Here is a 24,691-nt window from a genome sequence, read left to right as displayed (position 1 = left end):
TGCGATATACTCTTGTGCTATATACTCTGATCTCACAACATATAGTAAAAATAACCATCTGCAATGAAGCCCACCAAGATGGTGGCAATGAGACCCCACACAAGGCTGCCATGACGACCTATAGACCCAGCGCGATTCTGACAGGAAAATCAAAAAAGACTTTGAATGCTGCGACTCAAAAACAATTTTTAGAAAAAAAAAATATGGATTCGGATTGGATATCTCCATAATCGTCAGAATTAATTTTTCCTGTCATTTATAGTGTAAGGGAGAATTGCTGTCGTAAAATATGTAAAATTCAAATTTGCCTTTCAATAGGAGACTATGCTTTGTTTTTTTTTTTTACCACAGATTTAGAAAAGCTGAACTAAAAGCCATATTCAGTCACCAGACTTTCTAAGCTTGTTTTCCTAAATGATTCAGTAATCCCCTCATTCCCTTTTTTTGGTGATTACATATTCCTTTTCTCTCATCAGCACCACAGAAATCAGAGCTTATCGCCTCCATATCATGTTTCCCGCGCTTTTCTCATACTATGGTTTTGCCCTTTCCTAACATGGCCGAAACGTTCCACTTGCGATCTGCGCATGCCTGGTTCTGCTTCCCGCCCTTGCTCCCCCCCCACCCCCAGCGCTGCGGACGAGACACGTGGTTTTGTGTATGAAGATGGCGTCGGTGGCGGATAAGGAGGATGTGGAAGCGGGAGGAGGAGCGGCAGGACCCGGGTCTAGCCCGATAGGGGGCGGGGACAACCGTGCCGGGTGAGAGAGGGAGTGGCTAAGTTCTAGTTTGGCTATGATTATGGGTGAGAGGTGACGTTGTGCCGGCGGCCATGCTGCTGCAGCCCATTCATGGTGAGGGCCATAGGTGGGCATGGGGCCAGCGTCCTGTGTGACCTCCACCTTCAAGGGGGTGTCCTATAAATGTTTCTCCTATACTCTCTATTCTTTCCTTGCTCCTTGCAGGACCTCTGCTGCTGTCAGTGAATGGGAACGTCCTATCTCCAGATGATGGCGGCTTTGTTGCTGTTTTAACATCCTAGCACTCCACCTACACACTGTAGCAAACCCTCAGCACTGTATGTGGCTGATAGGATGAAAGTGCAGCAAACCCCAGCAGAACTGGGGAGACTTTAATGCTCTAGGATGAGATGTAAATGTTTCCAGGCACTGACAGCAAGCAGAGGTCTTATAGACCGATATAGGAGATTTCATTATATGGGGCATTTAAAGGGAATGTCCCCCTTTTTTTTTTTTTTTTGAGGGGGGGGGGGGGCATTTTATTTACTTATATTTGGGGCTAAATTCACTTCTTACAACCCAATTCCTTACTAACTTTGCACCGTTTGGGGTCTTTTATAGGATCTTTGTTTCCCGGTACATTCATCTTTTTCATTTTGATCTTAATCAGCAGGGAAAATGAAAAGTCGGACGGGGGGTTGCAATGCTCCGACGCTGGACTCGAGCGTGGCAGCAGGTATTTCTATGCACGCTCGAGTCCAGCGTCCGAGCATTGCGTTGAGATCCTCGTCCAAGTTATACGGCCGTCTTGACTTTTCCCAAAGAAGGGATAAAACTCTCCCATAAGATGTGCTCTCTGACTGTTTCTCAGTTAACTCATTCTGCTCTCATTGCGACACCAAGGCCGTAGGAGGCAAACAGTGCAATCATTTTAATGGAACCCAATTTGGGAAATGTTTTTTTTTAGCCCCAAATATATTTTAAGTGAAAATTAAATTTATTATAATTTTATCTTTATTACATTGAAGTAAAAGTTATACTTATTATGTATATAATTATATCATATTTTATCATTATTTATTACATTTAAGTAAAATAAAGGTGACTTATGGTCTCCATTTTTTTCTTTCCCATTGACCCCCCTGTCTGAGGGCTTGTGTTTTTGTTTATTTTTGTAGTTTTTCAATGAGACCATTCACTTGACCGCGTTACGTGGGGAAGTTAAAAAAAAAAAAATCATCAGTGAAAGTCCAAGTTCTCACAAATGTGTTTCGAGTCCATTTGTAGAAGGACTGACAGCTCTGTGATCATTGTTATTTATTTGGGCTGTTCAGATTTGTATTTTATTTCACGGATCTAATCTGCATGAAAGAAATGGCAGCGTGCGCTAGTTTCTTCTGTAAATCGGGTGAGACTCAGCCCAATCAAGTCTATGGGTGCGCGAAAGAAATCTGATGCCCAACGGAGCCACAGTATAACATGATTGTTCCGGATACATTGCAATTATTAACATGGAAAACTGTTTTTCTGGGTGAAAATCATATAAATAAATAAATAAATAAATATATATATAATATAGTGTGTGATAAATAAAAAATATATAAGTGTGAACTTTGGCTGAATGGTGATAAAAACACACTTCCGACATTTTTTTTGTTTGTTTCTCCAACTTTCATTGTATAGTAGATGTGACTTAGTAACATTTTCCTGGTCGGTATGATTACAGCTTTACCAAACTTGTGTAGTTATTTTATGTTTTTAGTGCATAAAAAAAAAAAAAGTTTTATTCGTGTCACTATTTTCTGAGACTTTATTTCTCTGATGATGGAGCTGTGTGAGGGCTTGTTGTTTTTTTTTTCTTGTTTTTACTTTTTTTTGGGGGCGGGGGGACTGCAGTGACTGAAAAAAAATGGGCAATGCTCGGTTTTATTAATTTTTTTGCTCTTTGTGTTTGCAGTAAATAATTTTATATATTGTTAGATTAAACATTTACAGATATGGAGACACCTAGTATTCTTATTTTTGTTTTTAAAGTGAACCTGACCGTGGATACTTACTGTCTCCGGTGACTTTTAAAGTATGTTTCTCTCTGTAATGCCGCAGCGTTTCACAGTCAGACATTCCTGGCTGAGATCATACAGCCGTGGATCGAGTAGTATGTATCTGCTATCAGGTTCACTTTAATTTTTTTTGGGGAGGAGTGTTGGAGGGGGGGGGGGATTCAAATATATAAATGCATGTATGCTTAAAAACTTTTTTATTTTTACTTTTATTTGTTGGTCCCCCTTAGGGGACTTGAACCTGCGATTGTTTAGTCACTTCTACTAATGTATTGAAGTGTATGGCAAAATGTATGATCTCCTCTGGTCTTCATTGGAGTGCAAAGATGGCAGCAATGGAGGGGCTACTAATGTGGACCCATCAGTACCCAATCATCGCATCACGGGGAGGGCAAAGGATGCCCAAATTGGCTGCTGTGGGCAAAAACTGTCACTGGCATTTAAGTGGTTAAACAGCATCGATCTGTGCTGGCTCCTTACCCCTGCAACTAACATGTGCCATGCCTATACTGGGGATATCAGGTGAGGGGTTAATTGATGGCCTGGCTTTATCATACACCATCAATATTAGATGGGTGGGGATCTGTCTCCTCACATCCCTATGCTTCTATGATTGGCTCACCCCCTTCATGTATTCACCAATCACAGCGCCGTATAGTGGCTGAGGCTGGTATTGCAGTTCAGCCCCTTACACTTGATAAGAATTCTGTAGTACCAGGCACAACCACTTTGGCTATACGGCGCTGTTTCCTGGCACACAATGAAGTGGACAATGCAATTGGTGGGGCGCGTGGTCCCTTTAATTGCTTCCCTCTCTATCCGTCAGGGCCTATATATATATATATATATATATATATATATATATATATATTTTTTTTTTGGATTTTTTTTTCCAGAAAAATTAAAAATTTTATTTTAGAAAATTTAGGATTTTTATTCATGTCAGTAATAATAATGAAAAACATCTATAAAAGTTATCACCCTAATTAAACTGACATGGAGAATTATGATAGTCATTTTTAGCACATGATGAACCCCGTAAAACCAAAACTGATAAAAAAAACAAAAAAACAATGACAGGTTTGCATCTTTTTTTACCATTTCATCTCACTTGGATTTTTTTTCTTCTTCCCAGTACATTATATGGTTAAGTGAATGGTGTCATCCTAAATGACAACTCGCCCCCAAAAAAACCCCCCACTCATACAGTTATGTAAGGGGAAAAAGGAAAAAAAAAAGGCATGGCTCTTTGAAGGAGATGAAAAATAAAAATTAGTAGCCGGCTAGTGCCTGCATCTTATCTACATGTGGCGCCTCACAGATCGGAGCCGGCCGGGCATCGAAGCCATTCGACCTGCTGCTTCTATATATGTCTGATGCCCTGTGCCTCACATCCTTGCTTGGGAGCAGAAAGGTTTTGTTCTTTGTCCTGACCCTGTTATTTCCATATCTTTGCAGTGACTCCGTACAACTGAGCTCAGCAGCTGCGCTGGACACCGAGTCTTCCAACGAAAAGGACACTTTGGTACGTAACATTTTCCTACTTATCCATCTTTTTTCTGGCGAACGATCGTATGAGTATCCAAAACCTCTGTATTTGTAATGCCAGAACCTAAAGTTCTGGAGGGCTCCTGTATGGATGTAATCCACTCTACATTCATCTCTGCCTCTTCTAGGACTCCACAGCAGAAGGAGACGGCATGGACGCACAAGGCGGCTCAGTGGATGAAGAAAATGGCCGGCAGCTCGGAGAGATCGAGCTGCAATGCGGCATCTGTTTGAAGTGGTTCGGAGCAGATACCTTCGGGATAGATACCACGTATGTCATTATAAGTCTTCTGTATCGGCGCTTGCTGAGTACTGTGGACGCACGTATTCATGCACCTTTGTTTTTCTCTCTCTCTTGTTCAGGTCTTGTCTTCCGTTTATGACCAATTACAGCTTCCATTGTAACGTTTGCCATCACAGCGGAAACACATACTTCCTGAGAAAGCAAGCCAGTAAGTGAGCGACGGGAAATGCAGCCATTACACTGTAGGTTGGACTGCAGACTTTTGGTCCCAGATTTCTTATAAAGACACTGCAGGTACGAGGGATATCTGGGAATTGCGAGACCACCGTCAGATACTCCAATAGAGTCCTCATTAAAGTAGCCTTCAGGCCTGCCTTTCTAGTAGTCCTAGAAATGTAAGATTCTCCCAGACTTACCAGGTCTTTGGATTATGATGACAGGTCCTGGCCCTTCTGGAAAATGATATCGACACGATGCAGATCTGTCCTATTGTAACTCCCCACTGATACAGAGAACTGGGACTCTGAAGATCCCATGTGGATGATCATGGCGCACCTTGTTGCATTCATTCTTAATGGGATCGTCTGGCGTAGCTCAATCAATGCAAGAAAGGCGCCTCTGCTCATCTCCCCTGAGTATGCCCCTAAAACATTGTTAGTTGCTCCAAAATACTTACACTATTAGTGGGGTCCATAGGACAAATAAACAACATGTATTAAAGAAGAATTTTTACTTTCTTTTTTTACTTTATTTAGGAACTTGGGGAACAACATCTTAGCTAAACGATAATCTAAACTTTTTAGTAATCAACAATCTACTTGCATGTAATTATTTGGCACTGGAATCACAAATCTTATATATCTCACATAGCTAGGAAGCTACCAAAATGGACGTATGACGAAAACAAACTTGCTTGGGGTACAATGGACCCCACGCGATTAAATATTAAGTATAACATTGGTTGCCTTGCGCCTCCTTTGAATATGCCCCTTTAAGTGCAATATTGGTGGTCCCTTGCATTTTGTTGCATTTGCTGTGCCTGGATTATTGTTTTTGGATTTTTTTAGGATATTACTTCCTTTTGTCTTTGTATATTGTGCTGTTCTTTCATATGTTTTTGAGTTTGTTTGTTTTTTGGCCGGGAGGGGGGTTCTTGTGTGATATATTTTTTTTCTAGAATCCACCACAATATATCTTTACTTGTCCGCTTGTTTACAGCCTTTTTAATGGCCTATTTTTGGGGTTAGTCTTTAATATTTGATCATTGAGGGTCCTAGTTTCTAATTTTTACTAAAACTTTTTGTTTTGTAGACTTGAAGGAAATGTGTCTTACCACTTTGGCCAACTTAACGTGGCATTCCCGAAACCAGGATGAACACCCTAAGACTATGTTTTCCAAAGACAAGGTGACGTTGGCATTTCCTTTTCCCTATACCAGGGTATATCGCCGCCTCTTATAGGTGCAGGGGTCACATCTACAGAGGAGATTACTATGAGGCCGGTTTATTTTTTGGGTCTTTAATATTTTTACTGATCCATTTCCATCACCTTGTGTCCTGCAGTATCAGATGCGGTCGTCCCCTCTTTTGATTTAGGACCATAATGAATATAATTTTATTCTCAAATTAGACAGAAAGCAATGAAATGTGGGAGTTCAGATAAACCTCAAAGAGGGGTGGAAAATCTTTTGAGTGTAAATGGAGGAGAATGCGATTTATATCTGGAGATCGGTGCGAGATTACAAAAGGAAACGATTTGCAAACTTAATTGTGACTTAATTCAGAACTTGTTTCCTGTCTCCTGCAGGACATTATTCCTTTCATTGATAAGTATTGGGAAAGTCTGACTACTCGACAACGGCCAGGAAAGATGACCTGGCCAAACAGTATTGTGAAGACGATGGTACGTGGCAATTGAGGAGTATAAAAGAGGATCTGCAGTGTGCCTAAAGCTCCTCATACGTGCAACCTATTGTTCTGGCGATCGTTCTGTCAGCAGCTATCTTGTCGAAAACGCCATTGTTTTCTACGAGAGAGCCGCTGTCTGACATCTTTGGCAGAGTGAGAACAAAAGGATCGACAGTCTGAAATAGGACATGACAGATCCTTAAAGATGTATTCCCATCTCCAAGATCCTATCCCAATATGTTGTAGGCATAATAATAAGAATAATATTAGCAAATACCTCCAATTAGAAATGTAGTATAGTTTTTCTGATTCGCTCTGTTTCTTTCCTCATGTGCAGGAATTGCAGTAGCTTAGGTATCCATGGTTACGACCACGGATATGGTGACGGCTAGTTGCTAGTGGTCGTAATCATGGATACCAAAGCTCCTGCAATGCCTGCACGAGGAAAGAAACATGGATTATCAGAAAAACTATACTACGTTTCTAATATTTGCTAATATTATTTTTACACCTACTACATATTGGGATAGGATCATGGAGATGGGAATACCCCTTTAACTCCCCCAGCTATTAACGGTGAATTTCACTAAATTAGAATATCATCAAAAAGTTAATTTATTTCAGTTCTTCAATACAAAAAGTGATACTCCTATATTATATAGAGTCATTACAAACAGAGTGATCTATTTCAAGTGTTTATTTCTGTTAATGTTGAGGATTATGGCTTACAGCCAATGAAAACACAAAAGTCATTATCTCAGTAAATTAGAATACTTTATAACAGCTTGAAAAATGTTTTAAAAACCCGAAATGTTGACCTACTGAAATGTATGTTCAGTAAATGCCCTCAATACTTCATCGGGGCTCCTTTTGCATCAATTACTGCATCAATGCGGCGTGGCATGGAGGCGATCAGCCTGTGGCACTGCTGAGGTGTTATGGAAGCCCAGGTTGCTTTGATAGCCGCCTTCAGCTCGTCTGCATTGTTGGGTCTGGTGTCTCTCATCTTCCTCTTGACAATACCCCATAGATTCTCTATAATAGATTCTCTATGGGGTTAAGGTCAGGCGAGTTTGCTGCCAATCAATCACAGTGATACTGTTGTGTGTAAATCAGGTATTGGTACTTTTGGCAGTGTGGACAGGGGCCAAGTCCTGCTGGAGAATGACATTTCCATCTCCAAAAAGCTTGTCGGCAGAGGGAAGCATGAAGTGCTCTAAAATTTCCTGGTAGACGGCGGCGCTGACTTTGGTCTTGATAAAACACAGTGGACCTACACCAGCAGATGACATGGCCCCCAAACCATCACTGATTGTGGAAACTTCACACTAGACCTCAAGCAGCTTGGATTGTGGCCTCTCCACTCTTCCTCCAGACTCTGGGACTTTGATTTACAAATGAGAATTGGAACTCTGGGACCTTGTGCAGTGTGTCAATGACTGCCTTCTGGACATCCGTCAAGTCGGCAGTCCTCCCAATGATTGTGGAGCCTACTGAAACAGACTAAGGGACCTTTTTAAACGCGTAGGAAGCCTTTGCAGGTGTTTTTTGTTAATTATTTTAATTTACTGAGATAATGACTTTTGTGTTTTCATTGGCTGTAAGCCATAATCATCAACATTAACAGAAATAAACACTTGAAATAGATCACTCTGTTTGTAATGACTCTATATAATATAGGAGTATCACTTTTTGTATTGAAGAACTGAAATAAATTAACTTTTTGATGATATTCTAATTTAGTGAGATGCACCTGTATCTGTCCGGAGCGGCCAAACCCATAGATACCGGCAGGTTCGGCTGACGTTAGCCCGATGTTTATGGGGGGCTACACGACGACTTTGGCCGCGCAGTGTGTCTCATGATTAAAGTGAACGTGTTCACATCGCAACCCAAAACAGGCGATCACAAAAAATCAAAACCTGCTGCATGTGCTGTGATTTATATGTCGTAGTCACACTAAGGTGTGGCATTCACTTTCATTCCAGTGTGATGTAACATCGCAATACAGCGGCCAAAGTCGTCGTGTAGCCGGTCGCTGACTGCCCCGGTGTATCTGGACAATTAGCCCTCTGTGTAGTTTTTATTCTGAGACTTCTATTTAATTTCAGACTAAAGAACGGGACGTGTTTTTAGTAAAGGAGCATCCAGATCCAGGGAGCAAGGATCCAGAGGAGGATTATCCAAAATTTGGCCTACTCGACCAGGTGACCTATGATTAAAAAGCTGACATTTTTTTTTCCCCCATTTGTCTCCTAAAGTCCTGGTTGTGAGGACAGCCCTACGGCACATAAAGCAAACCGGAGGGAGGGCAGCTTCTCGTGTACCTGCCACATCCATCTTTTTACTTTCTCTGATATCCGCCGATCATCTGTGCTTCTACATTTTGAACAGTAAAGCCGTCCTCCATATGGCATATGTGTTTTTCATTCCATGTCGGGTGTTGTACTGAATGCTCCCTCTGTTTTTAGGACTTGGGGAATATTGGCCCGGCTTATGATAACCAGAGGCAGAGCGGCGCAGTGTCCAGTGGAGCTGGTCTAAATGGTGAGCGATCTCTTATTGTACTGCTTGTATTAAGGCTTTAGAATATTTAAGAGCTCCATCAAAGCTTCATTGTCATTTTCAATGTTTATTTTATATATTCTGTAGCTCCTTAAAGGGAATATAGTTAATTTCCTCCCGGCAGCCAGGCTTTTAGTGCAGTTGCCGCACAGATTTAGAACGCTATTAACCTGCAGATTAACCCCATATCCGCAGGTTAATGACGCTTTTGACATTACAGGTTCCCTTTAACCCCTTTACCCCCGAGGGTGGTTTGCACGTTAATGACCAGGCCAATTTTTTACAATTCTGACCACTGTCACTTTATGAGGTAATTACTCTGGAACGCTTCAACGGATCCCACTGATTCTGAGATTGTTTTTTCGTGACATATTGTACTTCATGATTTTGGTAAAATTTCTTCGATATCACTTGCATTTATTTGTGAAAAAAAACAGAAATTTGGCAAAAATTTTGAAAATTTAGCAATTTTCAAAATTTGAATTTTTATGCCCTTAAATCAGAGAGATGTCACACAAAAGAGTTAATAAATAACATTTCCCACATGTCTACTTTACATCAGCACAATTTTGGAACCAAAATTTTTTTTTAGTTAGGGAGCTATAAGGGTTAAAAGTTGACCAGCGATTTCTCATTTTTCCAACAAAATTTACAAAACCATTTGTTTTTTAGGGACCACATCACATTTGAAGTCACTTTGAGAGGTCTTTATGACAGAAAATACCCAAAAATGACATCATTCTAAAAACTGCACCCCTCAAGGTGCTCAAAACCACATTCAAGAACTTTATTAACCCTTCAGGTGCTTCACAGGAATTTTTGGAATGTGGAAGAAAAAAATTAACATTTAACTTTTTTCACAAAAATGTTACTTTAGACCCAATTTTTCTTATTTTCACAGGGGTAACAAGAAAAAAATGACCCCAAAAATTTGTTGTGCAATTTCCCCTGGGCACGCAGATACCCCATATGTGGGGAAAAAACACTGATTAGGCGCACGGCAGGGCTCGGAAGGGAAGGAGCGCCATTTGACTTTTTGATTGTAAAATTTGCTAGAATAATTAGCGGACGCCATGTTGCGTTTGGAGAGCCCCTGATGTGCCGAAACATTGGAGCTCCCCCACAAGTGACCTCATTTTGGAAACTAGACCCCCCCCAAGGCACCTATCTAGATGCATAGTGAGCACTTGGAACCCCCAGGTGCTTCACAAGTTGATTTGTAAAAATGAAAAAGTATTTTTTTTTCCACTTTTTCATTTTTACGAATCAATTTGTGAAGCACCTGGGGGTTCCAAGTGCTCACTATGCATCTAGATAGGTGCCTTGGGGGGTCTAGTTTCCAAAATGGGGTCACTTGTGGGGGAGCTCCAATGTTTAGGCACACAGGGACTCTCCAAATGCAACATGGTGTCCGCTAACAAATTGAATGGAAAATCGGCTCAAATTGTTAGCGGACACCATGTTGCGTTTGGAGAGCCCCTGATGTGCCTAAACAGTGGAGCTCCCCCACAAGTGACCCCATTTTGGAAACTATACCCCTCAAGGATTTTATTAAGGTGTATAGTGAACATTTTGAACCCAGAGGTACGACACAGAATTTGATAACTTATTCAATATGATGACCTAATGTTGTCATTAGTCTTGAGCGCAAGTGCTTGCTACTTGAGTTTGCATCGGGTACTCAGGTATGCACCATGTACTGCGTGTGCTCGAGTGACATGCTCGAGTCCCTGCCCCGCATGTTTCACGGTTATTAGACTCCCCAAAAAACCATGCGGTGATCGCTCGTGCATGGCAGGCAATCCCCGCAAAGTTTTTTTGGCCGTGAAGCATATGGGGCGGAGACTCGAGCATGTCACTCAAATACCCACGATACTCAATGCATACCCGAGCACTCGATGCAAACTCAAGTAGCGAGCACTTGCGCTCAACACTAGTCGCCATATCGTCATCTTTTTTTCTTACTTTTGAAACAAATCCCAACCCTAGCCCCAGCACAACCCTAACCCGAGAGTTTATTTTTTACACCATTCCTCGTGCGGTATAAGTGATTAGACGTCTTTATTCTTCGGGTCGGTGCGATTACAGTGATACCAGAATCATATGGGGTTTTTATGACTGACAGCTGTCACACACTAAAAGACGCATTTTTTGTAAAATCTAGTTTTTGCATCGCCATATTTTGAGAGCTATAATTTTTCCAGATTTTGGCAGACAGTCATGTGACGGCTCGTTTTTTGCGGGATGACTTGACGTTGTTATTGGTGCCATTTTCAGGCACGTGACATTTTTTGATCGCTTTCTATTCCGATTTTTGGGAGGCAGAATAAACAAAAACCAACAATTCAGGAATTGTTTTTTTTTTTTTTTATTATTCTGTTCCTCGTGTGGTAAAATTGATAAGGCAGCTTTATTCTTCGGGTCAGTACATTTACAGCGGTGCCACATTTATATCGTTTTTCTATATTTTGCACTTTTACATAATAAAAGCAATTTTATAGAAAAAATTATTTTTATGCATAGCTTTATTCTGAGAGCTATAACTTTTTTATTTTTCGGCTGATGGAGCTGTATGGCGGCTTGTTTTTTGCGGGACGAGATGACGTTTTCAGCGGTACCATTTTTATTTATATTCGTCTTTTTGATCGCGTGTTATTCCATTTTTTGTTTGGCTGTATGATGATAAAGCATTTTTTTTTGCTTGTTTTTTTTTTTTTTTTTTTGCCGTGTTCACTGAAGGAGTTAATTAGTGGGACTGTTTTATAGGTCAGGTTGTTCCGGACGCGGCGATACCAAATGTGTACTTTTATTGTTTTTTTTTTTTGTTTTTTTTATAATAATATTTATTGATGGGTACATTATATTTTTATTTTTGGTGGATTATTTTTTTTATTTATTTTTTTTCATATTTTTACAAATTTTTTTTATTTTTTCACTTTCTGACAGTTTTTACACTTTTTTACTCTGTCCCACTCTGGGACTTTCACTTTTTTTATTCTGATCGCCTGCATGGCATAGGAATGGAGCACCATCCCTGTGCCGTGCAGGCTGTCAGCGCTGGACAGGGAGAAGATAGTTTGGAGATGCACTGCGCATGTCCAAAAAATCTTCCTGCTGTCTGGTGACCCGGATGTTGTCATGACGACATCGGGTCGTCATGGCAACACCCGGGAAGCCGCGGCAGACAGCTCTGGAGGCCGGAAGAGGAGGTGAGTATCTGCGATCACCTCCCCTTGCCACCGCAATGCTGCGATCGACTTCGATCGCAGCATTGCGGGGGTTAATGTGCTGGGAGCGGTGCGGGACCGCTCCCTGCACATTGTCACCGCTGACAACCGCTGACACCCGGTACTATCAGCTGACACCCGGCGGCGATCGCGTCCGCAAAGCCTGTGTGCCCGCGCGATCGCGATGACGTACTAATACGGGTCTGGCTCTTAAGTCCCAGGGCACAGACGCGTATTAGTACGTCTAATGTTGTTAAGGGCTTAAAGCTGATTTAGTGGGGGTCCAACACCTGGTATTCCCACCGATTAGCTGAAATCTGTTCCTGCAGCAACCATATGTTCTGAGTAGAAAACTGCAGCCCCACACACAGCCTAGTGGCCACTGCCTGGCATTGCACTTTATCTATTCACTTGAATTTGGATATAAACATCACTAGGAGCAAAGTGATGTACAGGGGCTGCGGTGTACATCACTTATATCTGTCCATTGCTGGAGAGCATTCAAGTAGATCTGTGGGAGTGCCTGATGTGGGACAGCCATTTCTTCTCTATTGATGAACTACCCTACAGATAATTGATATGTCCTGCGTGTGCCATAGATCATTTGAGGGTCTTTTTCCTTTCCTACGCCCCCCACTGATGTTGCAGAACTGCATCGCTCCTATGTGAGTGGTGTACAGGCTCAATAGGGAGTGATGGAAAAATCTGATTTTTTTTCTTGCACAGCCTCACGCCCGCCGACTCTGCAGTGAAGCTGTGTTGCGGTTACCCCGCATAGTGGATGTGCGGGCACCACTGTGCAGGAGAAGGCTACGAAAGTTGACACTGCACTAACCAACTAATGGAGCGTCTTAATTGTGCAGGTCAATAAGGCTAACGCTCCCGGAGGTTGGACTCCTATGGTCATGAAGTAGTAGGCACTGTAAGGGTGGCACAGAGCTACTTCCTTTCACACTGTTATAGCATTCGCCACTAGGGGGATCTCACTATATATAGACTCATCCGGCTCCTGTAGAGATCAATGCTAGGATGGTAAATCCCTATGGACCTCTCTGCCATTATCTGCGATTGTCGCAGCATTTCTCTGACAATATATAGTCCAATACACTCTCCCTTCTCCTGAAATGTCTCGCACTGTTCCTGTCAGCATCACCGGGCAATTCGAGAGAATGGGGAGTATATCAGGATTACTTCTTCACCGTATGCGTCAGGGGTAGTCTGAGAGGCCCGGGAATCACTACTGAGAGTCTCGGGGCATGGGCAGAGTATTTTGATGCAAAAACGGGAAGTCACTTTAAAGAAAAAAAGTTAATTTGTGACAGATGCAGAAGTTAACCCTGCCTCTACAACAGAACCTGGGTGATATAGATAATGAGCCGTGCCAGTCGTTGCCTTCATATTACTTGTGTCTGTACTCAGGGTCCGCAGCGGCCAGCTCTGCGAAAGGTAGAGGAGCCAAGCGCAAGCAGCAGGACAGCAGTTCTTCCAGTGCAGCCAAAAGAACCAGAAGGTAATGGGGCCTGTACATGAAGTGACAACATAAAATATTTTTTCTTCTATATGTTGACCATGTCTAGCATATAGCATGTTAGGAAGGGAGTAATGCTGTAATAGTAATACTTCATACACGCCTAGGCTGTATAGGATACTGGCAATGGGCTGCATCAAGAGGAGCCCACGGCTCACTGCTCCGGTGTAAGGTCTGATAATGGCTCTGAGGACTTTATCCCGGTGTGACAGGTACTAGGAGAAAATCCTCCGAGCCACTAATAGCAGTCAGTTTACTCCTGGCTAAGACGAGGCTCTGCCTCCCCAGACGATCGCTGCTGACCCACCACAAAGCTGCCCATGCTGGATGATGTTGCTGGCAGTAGGCCGTTCACTACAGTGTCTCTAGATGTCTGCGCCTGCCACGTGCTCGGTGCAAATGTCCCACTACAGGTTGTCGGGCCCTCTAGTCATCCTCATTGGTTATACTTCTGACATTTTCTTAAGAAAAATGCATCTCAGGTCATTTTGTAGGACTCTCTCAGTGCTCCTACTATTCCCCCTTGCACAGTGGAGCAGATACCGGTCCTGTTGCTGTGTTAAAGGGGGTTGTCCGATCTTAGGCTACAAGTCTGCAATCGTTCTGTGACTGAAAACTTCTCCAGCGGCGGAAGTGGGCACTTGACCCCAAATATTAGATTTGCATACTTCTGGCCACATTTCGACAAGACGTGTCCAGCCGCACTCAATACACTTGCAAAGAGCGAGGACGCTTACGTCTAGTCGGCATGTGACAGGATTTATGTAAATCACATACTTGTGATCATGTGCCCACTGCTCCCAGCAACAGAGAATCCTCACGATGTGAAGATTCATAAATCTGCAATCACAAAGACTGAGTGCAGATTTGTAGCCTAAGGCCTGAAAACCCATTTAATACCCATTCTACTGCCCTGTCTGGCTCTCCTCATGTTCAGCTCATGTGACTAATGTGCTGTAATTCCCTCTTCAGTGATCCGCTGTTTGCGGCCCAGCGCCTGCCTCCTCACGGGTACCCGTTGGAGCACCCGTTCAATAAGGATGGGTACCGATACATCCTGGCAGAGCCTGACCCACATGCACCCGACCCCGAGAAACTAGAATTGGATTGTTGGGCCGGAAAACCTATTCCAGGAGACTTGTACAGAGCCTGCCTATATGAGAGGGTGCTGCTTGCCTTGCACGACCGAGGTGAGGAGGTGTCCTGCGCCGTATCCATGTCTTGTAATCAGACTATGAGATATATTCATGTGTTCATAATTTTTATTAAAGTGACCATTTTTACGGAGTTATTGTGAATTTTACCACCCCCCAGCATGCTTTCCTTCCGTTATGTGTCATTGCTAAGTTATCAATTATCAATGAATATATTTGTTTTTTTTCTTTTTCAGCTCCCCAGTTAAAGATCTCTGATGATCGCCTTACTGTTTTGGGAGAGAAGGGATATTCCATGGTGCGGGCATCCCACGGCGTGAGGAAAGGAGCCTGGTATTTTGAGATTTTTATTGATGAGATGCCGCCAGATACGGCTGCCCGGCTCGGCTGGTCACAGGCTCTAGGTACGGTTTGTCTAGAAAAGGGAAGAGACATGGGCAAAGCCTTCGACCTCACAAACTAGATAAGAAGATGGTGCAATTTTTAAACAGAATTGCTCTTTAATCCCTTCATGACATATATTTGCGTCATTGTCCCTGCCTTTGATGTGACCTCCGGCGCTAAGCTCGCATGTTTCCATGCTTTTGATGGCTGATGATTTTGATCACCGCAATATTGTAATAACAGGCGATCAAAACATCATATCTGACCCAGAATGGTATGAATAAAAAAATGTCAGCTCAGGGCACACAAAAGATAAGCCCTCACCCAGATCCAAAAAAATGAGAACGTTACGGATCTCAGAAAATGAAGACAAACGCAAAAACTTTCTTACAAATTTCCACATATTTTTTTTTTCACCACTTAAATAAAAAATAAACTAGACATGTTTGGTATCTGTGTAATGTAGTTAACATGATAAAGAAAAACCAAAAAACAATTTTTGAATTTTATTTTTTTTTTTTTTTGCAATTTCACTGCACTTTTTTTCCCGCTTTCCAGTACACTATATGGTAAAAACAATGGTGTCATTCAAAAGTACAACTCGTCCTGCAAAAAACAAGCCTTCACACGGCTATATGGACAGAAAAATAAAAAGTTATGGCTCTTGGATGAAGGGGAGGGAAAAACGGACCTGTCCTAATTTAATAAATATCAATGTGGCATTTTTTTTATTTTTTATGAAAATTAAAAAAAATAATAATTAATACTTGGGGGGGGAGCTTCTACTGCCTCTTAAAGAAGTTGTCCACTACTTTGACATTGATGCCCTAACCTTAGAATAGGGCATCAATGTATGATCGGTCGAGGTCCTGCACGGCGCACCCCCGCCGATCAGCCGTTATCGGTGCCAGAGGCAGTGGCCGCCGGCCGGAAGCTCCTACCTGCGGTGCTTGGTCGTCCATCTGTAGTAGCTGCTGCGGGGTACTGCACATCCACCTCCATTCAATTGAATAGGAGGCAGATGTGCAGTAGCAAGCGGTGGCCATTACAACTTGTCAACCAAGCACCTCAGGTGAGGATTTCCGCCCGCCAGCACTGATAACGGCTGATTGGCAGGGGTGCGCCGTGCGGGACCCCGGCCGATCATACATTGATGCCCTATCTTAAGGATAGGGAATCAATGTCAAAGTAGTGGACAACCCCTTTAAGCATAATAAAGCGGTGAACACTCGGATGACACCCATATGGCTTTAGCGTTGTCCCTTTTTTCTTTTTCTTTTTTTTTTTTTTATAAAGTGTTTGGAGACTGAAAAACTCCAAAAACGTTTCTGCTTTCAAAAAAAAGACTCCATGTGCTCATAGCCGTGGAAAACTGACATCTGAGGGTATTGAGCACAAGGCACTATTCAGACAGCTGCGTACCCGCATTGTTTTTGAAACGCCGGTGATGTTTTTCTTGAAACGTCTCTTCGGATGCCTTTTTGCAGCTTTTTTTTTTTTTTTTCATATTTAACATTGTGGTGACTTCCAAGTGGAAGCCTCAGAAGAATGGACCGGTCACTTCTTGGCAGACATGTACCAAGATCTTTCATGTCACTGATTCCTATCTTGAACTATTATTTACTCCCCTGGTCACGTTTTTTGGCCCAAACATATCTTTTATACATTTTTATTTTTAATAAAATGTAGGCAATCTCCAGGCTCCATTAGGTTATGACAAGTTCAGCTATTCCTGGCGCAGCAAGAAAGGAACCAAATTCCATCAGTCCATTGGAAAACACTATTCTGATTCTTACGGACAGGGCGACACACTGGGGTTTTATATCAGCCTCCCCGATGAGACCGAGACTGCGCTGGCTCTGCCTGACACCTACAAAGACAAGGTGAGGAGAGACATGGCCTCCTGTGTGACGGTAACTCCTTCATATCCTAACATCTGCCGATCTGTCTTCTCACTCAGGCCTTAATTAAATTCAAGAGTTATCTGTACTTCGAAGAGAAGGACTTTGTAGATAAAGCAGAGAAGAATTTGAAGCAAGCCCAAAGCAGCGAGGTGAGTTGTGCATCCTGGGTGTAAGCTCCCCAATATCTTTACAAATTCATAATACACATTTTATCTAATATTACAGGGGTTGTCCTTTCCTGATTCAGTTTTGGAAATGAGCTCATGGCAGAGGAGACTTGCTTTAGACTTTCAAATGTCCCACTGAATCCAAAAGATTGACAGACACTTTTTGCAATGGTCTAAACTGGTCTCAAATCCCATCTTCCCCCTTTGACGTAGTGGTCAATACTAGACTAGCAGCGTTTCCAAACCAGGGCGCCTTTGTAACCCCAACAGCCCAGGGACTCCAGATAAAAATGGCGGCAGGAGTGTAGGGTGTTAGGCAGGACACCGCTCATAACTGTCTGTATGGCCGCTGATTTATTAATTTGCCTCAGCAACTTTAGAAACCATTGGACAAAAATTAGGCTTCCTGCATAGTCCGCCTATGTCCTGTAAGATGGTGCTTGGCGGCGCAATGACCTCTTTATGCTGCCAGCGATGTTCAGAGGGACAGCAGGCAGAATATTGGGCAGCGTGGGGGCGTCCGAAGAGAGGGGAGTGGGTTTATTGCTTTAATCCAAGGGGCACCGTGTATATTCATATACCCCAGGGTGTGCGAATATGTGGAATAATTATATATTGTTTACATAATATGGTGCCTTGAAAAAGTATTCATACTCTGTGAACTTTTCCTCTTTATTTTTCACATTACACCCACAAATTTTTAAATGTATTTTATTGGGATTTTATGTGATATACCAACAGAAAGTAGCAAGTATTTGTGTAGTGTAAAGGAAATGATACATGGGTTTTCTAATTATTTTAAAAATATAAATCTGAAAATTGCGACGTACATTTATATTCAGCCCCCCTGTAGTCCAATAACTCTAGATAAAATCCTGAGTGACCAATTGCCTCCAAAAGTCACAATTAGTAAATTGAGTGTAATTTTTGTTCTGTAAAGGCCTCAGAGGCTTGTTTGAGAACATTTTTTTTGTTTGTTTTTAATCATAATGTTTTTATTTAAAAGAGCAGAACAAACATCCGAACAACCGGAAGTAACAGGACCAAATTAAATAACATGCATTAATTAAGTAATATGCACCTCCATTGTTCTTGATTTATAAATGAGATTCAGTACTTTTATCTTAACCCCCACAAACATCCCCATCCTCTTTGGAGTGCAAAATCCAACCATACTCAGTTACAGTTCAGTACAATAGTGCAAATCAACACTTTTTAAGGGGAAAAACCAAGTTGGAGAAGAAATAATAAAAAAATATGTTACCAAAGGATTAGCGAATTGAATAGCATATGGCTTGCTAACTCTTCAGACACTACTGCTGGGCATCTAATCCAGTCACCCCATTGCTTACTGAATTTAGCGGTAGCACCCCTCTTAAGGTTTACCTTTTTTCTCCATTAGAATTGTTCTTTTCAAGCACCAAACTATTTTCTCTAGTGAAGGTGGAATACAAGTGAGCCAATATTTAGCAATAGACCATCTAGTTTGGTAGAGTGTTTTGGAAACTCAACTGCACCGGAATCGTTTCTCTAATATCCCCTACCTATGCTAGAAAGTAAGTTTTAGAAACTAAAGCAATTTGTATATTTTAGATCTCCTTAATCTGTTTGCCAACACTGTCCACAATCCCTTCAATCATGACCAGGACATATGAACCAAGTCTGCACCCTTCTCCTTGCGTCTTGTACACTAGTCGTCTGCTCTGATGCCCATCTTATATGGAACCTTTAGAATTCTGTGGACTCTGTATGAGAAACAGTTGAGATCTTCTTTGAGCCATGTTAATAGACACCTTTCTTGAATACTCTAAAATATCCTCCCATTCCTCCAAAAAAATATGGCCTTTGTCCCTCTCCCTCCTAGATTTGATCAAAGCCATGGGGTCCTCAAAAATATTGTTAGCACAGACTTAACAATAGAAGTCCCTTGTTGGCCTTAGCTTGAACCTCACAATCCATTTACCCATTTGATGAGACTGAGAGGTCAGATATGCCTTCCTGGTCCCTTATTGCATGCCTCAATTGTAGAAGCTTATAAAAATCAGAGTTACGTAGGTTAAGCTGTTTCAGTTGCCAAGAAGTGCCCATCTTGATATAGCTGGTACCCCAAACCCTTCCAAATGGCGGCGTTCCATCAAACGAGGGTTGTTCCATATGTGGGTATATTTGGAGCGAACATCATGAAAACCAAGGAACAGGTCAGGGATAAAGTTGTAGAGAAGAGTAAAGCAGGATTAGGTTAAAAATAAATAGCCCAAACTCTGAACATGTCACGGAGCACTGTCCAATCCATCATCCAAAAATGGAAGGAGTATGGCACAACGCAAACCTACCAAGACATGGCCATCCACCAAAACTGGCATCCCTAGCCAGGAGAGCACTAATAAGAAAAGCATCCAAGAGGCCCGTGGTCACTCTTGAGGAGCTGCAGCGATCCACAGCTCAGGTGGGAGTATCTGTCCACAGAACAACTATTAGTTGTATACTCCACAAATCTGGCCTTTATGGTAGAGTGGCAAGAAGAAAGACCTTTTTAAAGCGAGCCTTAAAAAGGCATGTGGCAGAATGTGCTCTGGTCAGATGAGACCAAACGTAGAACTTTTTGGGCTAAAGGGAAAACACTGTGTGGTGGAAAACTAACATTGCACATCACCCTGCAAACATCATCCCCACCGTCACACATGGTGGTGGCAGTATCATACTGTGGAGAGGCTTTTCTTCAGCAGGGGCAGGGAAGCTGATCAGAGTTGATGGGAAGATGGATGGAGCTAAATACAGGGCAATCCTGGAGGAAAACCTGGTAGAGGGTGCAAAAGACTTGAGACTGGGGTGTAGGTTCACCTTCCAGCAGGACAATAACCCTATAAACATCCTACCAGAGCTACAATGGATGGTTTATATCAAAGCATATTCATGTGTGTGAATGACCCAGTCACAGTCCAGACCTAAATCCCATCGAGAATCTGTGACAAAACTTGTACGTTGCTGGACGCAGACGTCTGTGATCAATCTCACAGAGCAAGAGAGTGTGCAAAGAAGAAGGGGCAGAAATGTCACCTCTAGATGTGCAAAGCTGGAAGAGACAGACCCCAAAAAACTGCAGCAGTAATTAAGGTGGTCCTACAGAGTGTTAACTCAGGGGGGCTGAATACAAATGCACCTCACTATTTTCAGATTTTTTTTTAAATTAGAACACCGTGTATCAATTACTTAATATATCAGAAATACTTGCTACCTTGTGTTAATATAGCACATAAAAAAACAATAAAAAAATAAGTGGGTGCAATGTGGAAAGTTATAGCAATTAAAACTGCTCTGTGATTTTTTTTCTACTAATGCCTTTTTTTTCTCTATGCAGATAATCTTTTATAAGAATGGGGCCAGTCAAGGAGTGGCCTATAAAGATGTTTTTGAAGGTGTATATTTCCCAGCTATATCCCTCTACAAAGGCTGCCAAGTAAGTGTATATATAGTGAATTCAGCTTTGCCTGGAGTTTTAGAAATGCAAAATAATAATAAAAAAAAAATAATGTATTCCAACCTCTTTGATATTTTTCTCAATAGGTTTCTATTAATTTCGGACCTCATTTCAAGTATCCCCCGAAGAATCAGTCTTTCCGTCCTGTGAGTATTTAAAGGCAAAGGTTCTTAGTCCAACTTTATAGGCTTTGATTGCAGAGCATTAAGCCTTTTATATATGATGGCTATCCTGGACATCTGCGTTTGTCCGCAGACGTGCCTCCGCTCGTCCCAGAGGGGCAGTGTGCTCAGGAGATATCACTGTGTTTTGGGAGACATATAACCATATACAGTACTGTGCAAAAGTTTTAGGCTGGTGTGGAAAAAGCTGCTGCAAAGCAAGAATGCTGTCAGGTATAGAAGTTTTATTTTTATCAAATAGCAATGAGTCTGAATAAGATAAATCTAAAGCAAACCAATATTTAATTTTAAAAAGGCATCAATTCTTCTTGGTACACATCCACACAATTTTTGAAGGATCTCAGCAGGGAGGTTATCCTAAACATCTTCTGTGGATATTGCTTGTGCAAATCTTTGTCTCGTCATATAGTCTTAGACAGGCTGGATGATATTGAGATCAGGGCTCTGTGGGGACCGGATCATCACTTCCAGTATGCTCTAGTCCAAAGGCAAATATGCCTCAGCCTGGAGCATCAGAGAGCGCACAGTTTAGTCCAGTGGCTCGTCCATGCCACGACCAGAACTGCTAATCTTCGTTAGAGCAACCCCTTTCCCAAGCTGCCTCCAAAAGGGATCAAAATTAATTGGACAGTTATCTCAAAAGCTCTATAATGGCCTCTTCCCTCATTAATCCATCATCATTTAAGCAGGTAAAAGGTCTGGAGGTGATTCTAAGTGTGGCATTTGCATGTGGAAGCTGTTGCTGTGAAACAGACCATCATTAGGCTGGAAAAAAAGAAGAAATACATCATTGATAGCAGAAATGTTAGGACTGGCCACATCAACAATTTGGAGCATTCTGGAAAAAAAAAGAGCGCACGGGTGAACTCGGTAACTCAAAAAGGCCTGGACATCCACGGAAGACAACAGTGGTGGATGATTGCAGAATCCTTTCCATTGTTAAGAAAACTCCTTCACAGCATCCACTCAAGGTGAAGATCACTCTTCAGGAAGTAGGTGTTTAAGTATCTTTAAGTCTACCATAAAGAGAAGACTTTATAACTGCAAATACAGCAGGTTCACCACAAGGTGCAAACCATTAATCAGCCTTAAAAATAGGCCGGATTAGACTTTGCCAAAAAACATCTAATGAAGTCAGCCCAGTTCTGGAAAACCATTCCTTGGACAGATGAAACGAAAGCAACCTGTCCCAGAATAATGGGAAGAAGAAAGTATGGAGAAGGCTTGGAACGGCTCATGATCCAAAGCATACCACACCCTCTGTAAAACATGGTGAAGGCAGTGTGAGGGCATGGGCATGTATGGCTTCCAAAGGCACCGGGTCACTAGTGTTTATTGATGATGTGACTGAAGACAGAAGCACCAGAATGAATTCTGAAGTGTACAGGGAGATACTCTCTGCTTAGATTCAATCTAATGCAGCAAGGTTGATTGGACGCCGCTTCATAGTAAGATTGACAATGACCCAAAACATACTGAGAAAACAACTCAGGAGAAGGCAAAAAAGTGGAATATTCTGCAGTGGCCGAGTTAATCACCAAATCTCAACCTCATCAAGCAGCATTTCCCATTCTTAAGACAAAAGTTAAGGCAGAAAGACCCATAAACAAGCAACAACTGAAGTCAACTGCAGTAAAGGTGGCAAAGCATCACAAAGGAGGAAAACCAGCGTTTGGTGACGTCCATGGCTTCCAGACTTTAGGCAGTCATTGCTGCAAAGGATTCTCTACAAAGTGTTAAAAATGAACATTTTATTTATGGTAAAGTTAATTTGGCCAATTACATTTGTGCCCTTGAAATGAGGAGGCTTTGTAGAAAAATGCTTGCAGTTCCTAAACATTTCACATGATATTTTTGTTCAACTCCTTTAATTAAACCTGAAGGTTTAAATAAAAAAAAAAATAGTGCTGAGCTGAAATCACGAAGAGACTGTCATTGGCGAAATATTTCTAGACTTAAGTAAAAAGCGTAGAAAGTAAAGTTAACAGTTAATGTGCATGATCGCCTTCACACCACTTTTCTTTCTCTGAGGATTAATCTAATGGTTTTCTCTGCTTATCTTTCTGATCTTCTCCTGTCAAAAAAAAAAAAAATTGGATTATCAACTGCCAGATTATCAAAGAAATGTCACTATATTTTATCTGTTTGTCATTAAATCCCTACAGATGAGCGACATGGCCTGGAAAGCGATTGTGGAGCACACGTTATCAGATGTTCTTTACCACGTAGAAACTGAAGTTGACGGCAGAAAGAGTCCTCCATGGGAGCCTTAACATTAGTTTGTTTGTAGGGTTTTTTGTGTTCTCTCCCCCTCCTTTCCAAATAAAGATTATTCACTGCATAATGAAGATATACTTTCTGTATCAATACATTGCAGTTTTCAAAATATCTGCTTGCTATTCCTTAAAAGGGTTTTCCGGCCTTAGGCTACAAGTCCGCATTCTGTGTGACTGCAGACTTGTGAATCCTAACATCGCGTGTGCCATGAGGATTCTCCTGTGCCAGCGGCTGGCGTGTGACAGTAAGTATGTAATTTGCATACATGCGGTCACATGCCGACTAGACGTGCGCGTCTTCACTCAATGCAAGTGTGTTGAGCGAGGCTGGACACGTCTAGTTGGAATGTGGCCGGAAGCATGCAAATCACATTCTTGTGGCTACGAGACCTCTCTCTGCCCTGGAGAATGTGCGCACTGTAAGGATTCACAAGTCTGCAGTCACATAGAGAGGCTACAAGTCTGCAGTCACTCTAAGGTCGGACAACCCCTTTTAAGTGCAAACCTTTCTTTGCTTCTAGGTGGAAAAATCTGTTTTGGTCGTATGATGGATATGATCTCGGCCTGTTATAGAGTTCCACCATGCTTCTAGGACTAGAAGTAGACAATGCAGATTTCTATTCACTGACAGCAGAGAAAATAGCAAGAAATTGGTACAAAAAGTATGTTTTGGAATTTATTTTTTTTATATATAGTTTTTTATTATACATTGAAAAAGCCTCATTTGCTGGAACAGTAATAACCCTTTAATATCCAGACTTTGGTCAGTGCTGTTGATTTTTTTTTTTATATATAGGGAGAACGTGATGGAGAAAGTTTGTGCACAATCGACACACATCGATACGGACACACAGAAGTGCGGGAGGGTGTCTTTATAAATTAGCAGTAGTTTTCCCATCATTGATATCTATGAATTATCACTGGGATGTACCAAAACATGATTATTTGGGGATCCTACTAATCCCAAGAATAGGATTGGAGAAGCCCTTAAATTTAATTCCATCTTTACTGGGTTGTTTTATAATTGCATATCGATGGGTCAGAAAAGTTGGATGTGTGGCTAAATTTTTTTTTTTTTTAAAGCAGATTTGTGCAATGCATCACCCAAGTATTCCTATCCGCCCATATTTTAATATCTATGAACAAGTCTTATCCTATAGTAAGGACTTCAGATGTCGGTCCATTCGCCACACGTCTGCAAAGTATTAAATGCTTCCTGGTCACCGAGGGTTGCCTTGTGCGTCCTGAATCTTGTGGTTCACTCAGATGTAAAAATATTACTTGTGTTTCTTTTAAATAAAGTTTTTTTTTTTATTATTATTTACAA

The 24,691-nt window shown here is 41.8% G+C and overlaps 1 protein-coding gene across 1 annotated transcript; it reads left to right on the top strand.

The window, feature by feature from the left end:
• Positions 1-608: 608 nt before the first annotated feature.
• On the top strand, positions 609-24,691 carry ASH2L (ASH2 like, histone lysine methyltransferase complex subunit). Its single transcript, XM_073653924.1, has 16 exons — positions 609-761; positions 4,259-4,325; positions 4,477-4,619; positions 4,712-4,800; positions 5,904-5,998; positions 6,399-6,494; positions 8,611-8,706; positions 8,971-9,046; positions 13,711-13,801; positions 14,792-15,009; positions 15,210-15,377; positions 17,047-17,240; positions 17,318-17,410; positions 20,787-20,885; positions 20,993-21,052; positions 23,254-24,691. The coding sequence occupies exons 1-16, from the start codon at positions 661-663 to the stop codon at positions 23,359-23,361; spliced, it is 1,794 nt and encodes a 597-aa protein (XP_073510025.1). The 5' UTR covers positions 609-660; the 3' UTR covers positions 23,362-24,691.

This window comes from Phyllobates terribilis, unplaced genomic scaffold (assembly GCF_046119375.1).
Source record: "Phyllobates terribilis strain yellow unplaced genomic scaffold, ASM4611937v1 Scaffold_11__3_contigs__length_659146591, whole genome shotgun sequence".
Lineage (NCBI taxonomy): Eukaryota > Metazoa > Chordata > Amphibia > Anura > Dendrobatidae > Phyllobates > Phyllobates terribilis.
Note: the sequence above shows the minus strand (reverse complement) of the source record. Positions and strands in the feature narration are given on the sequence as shown.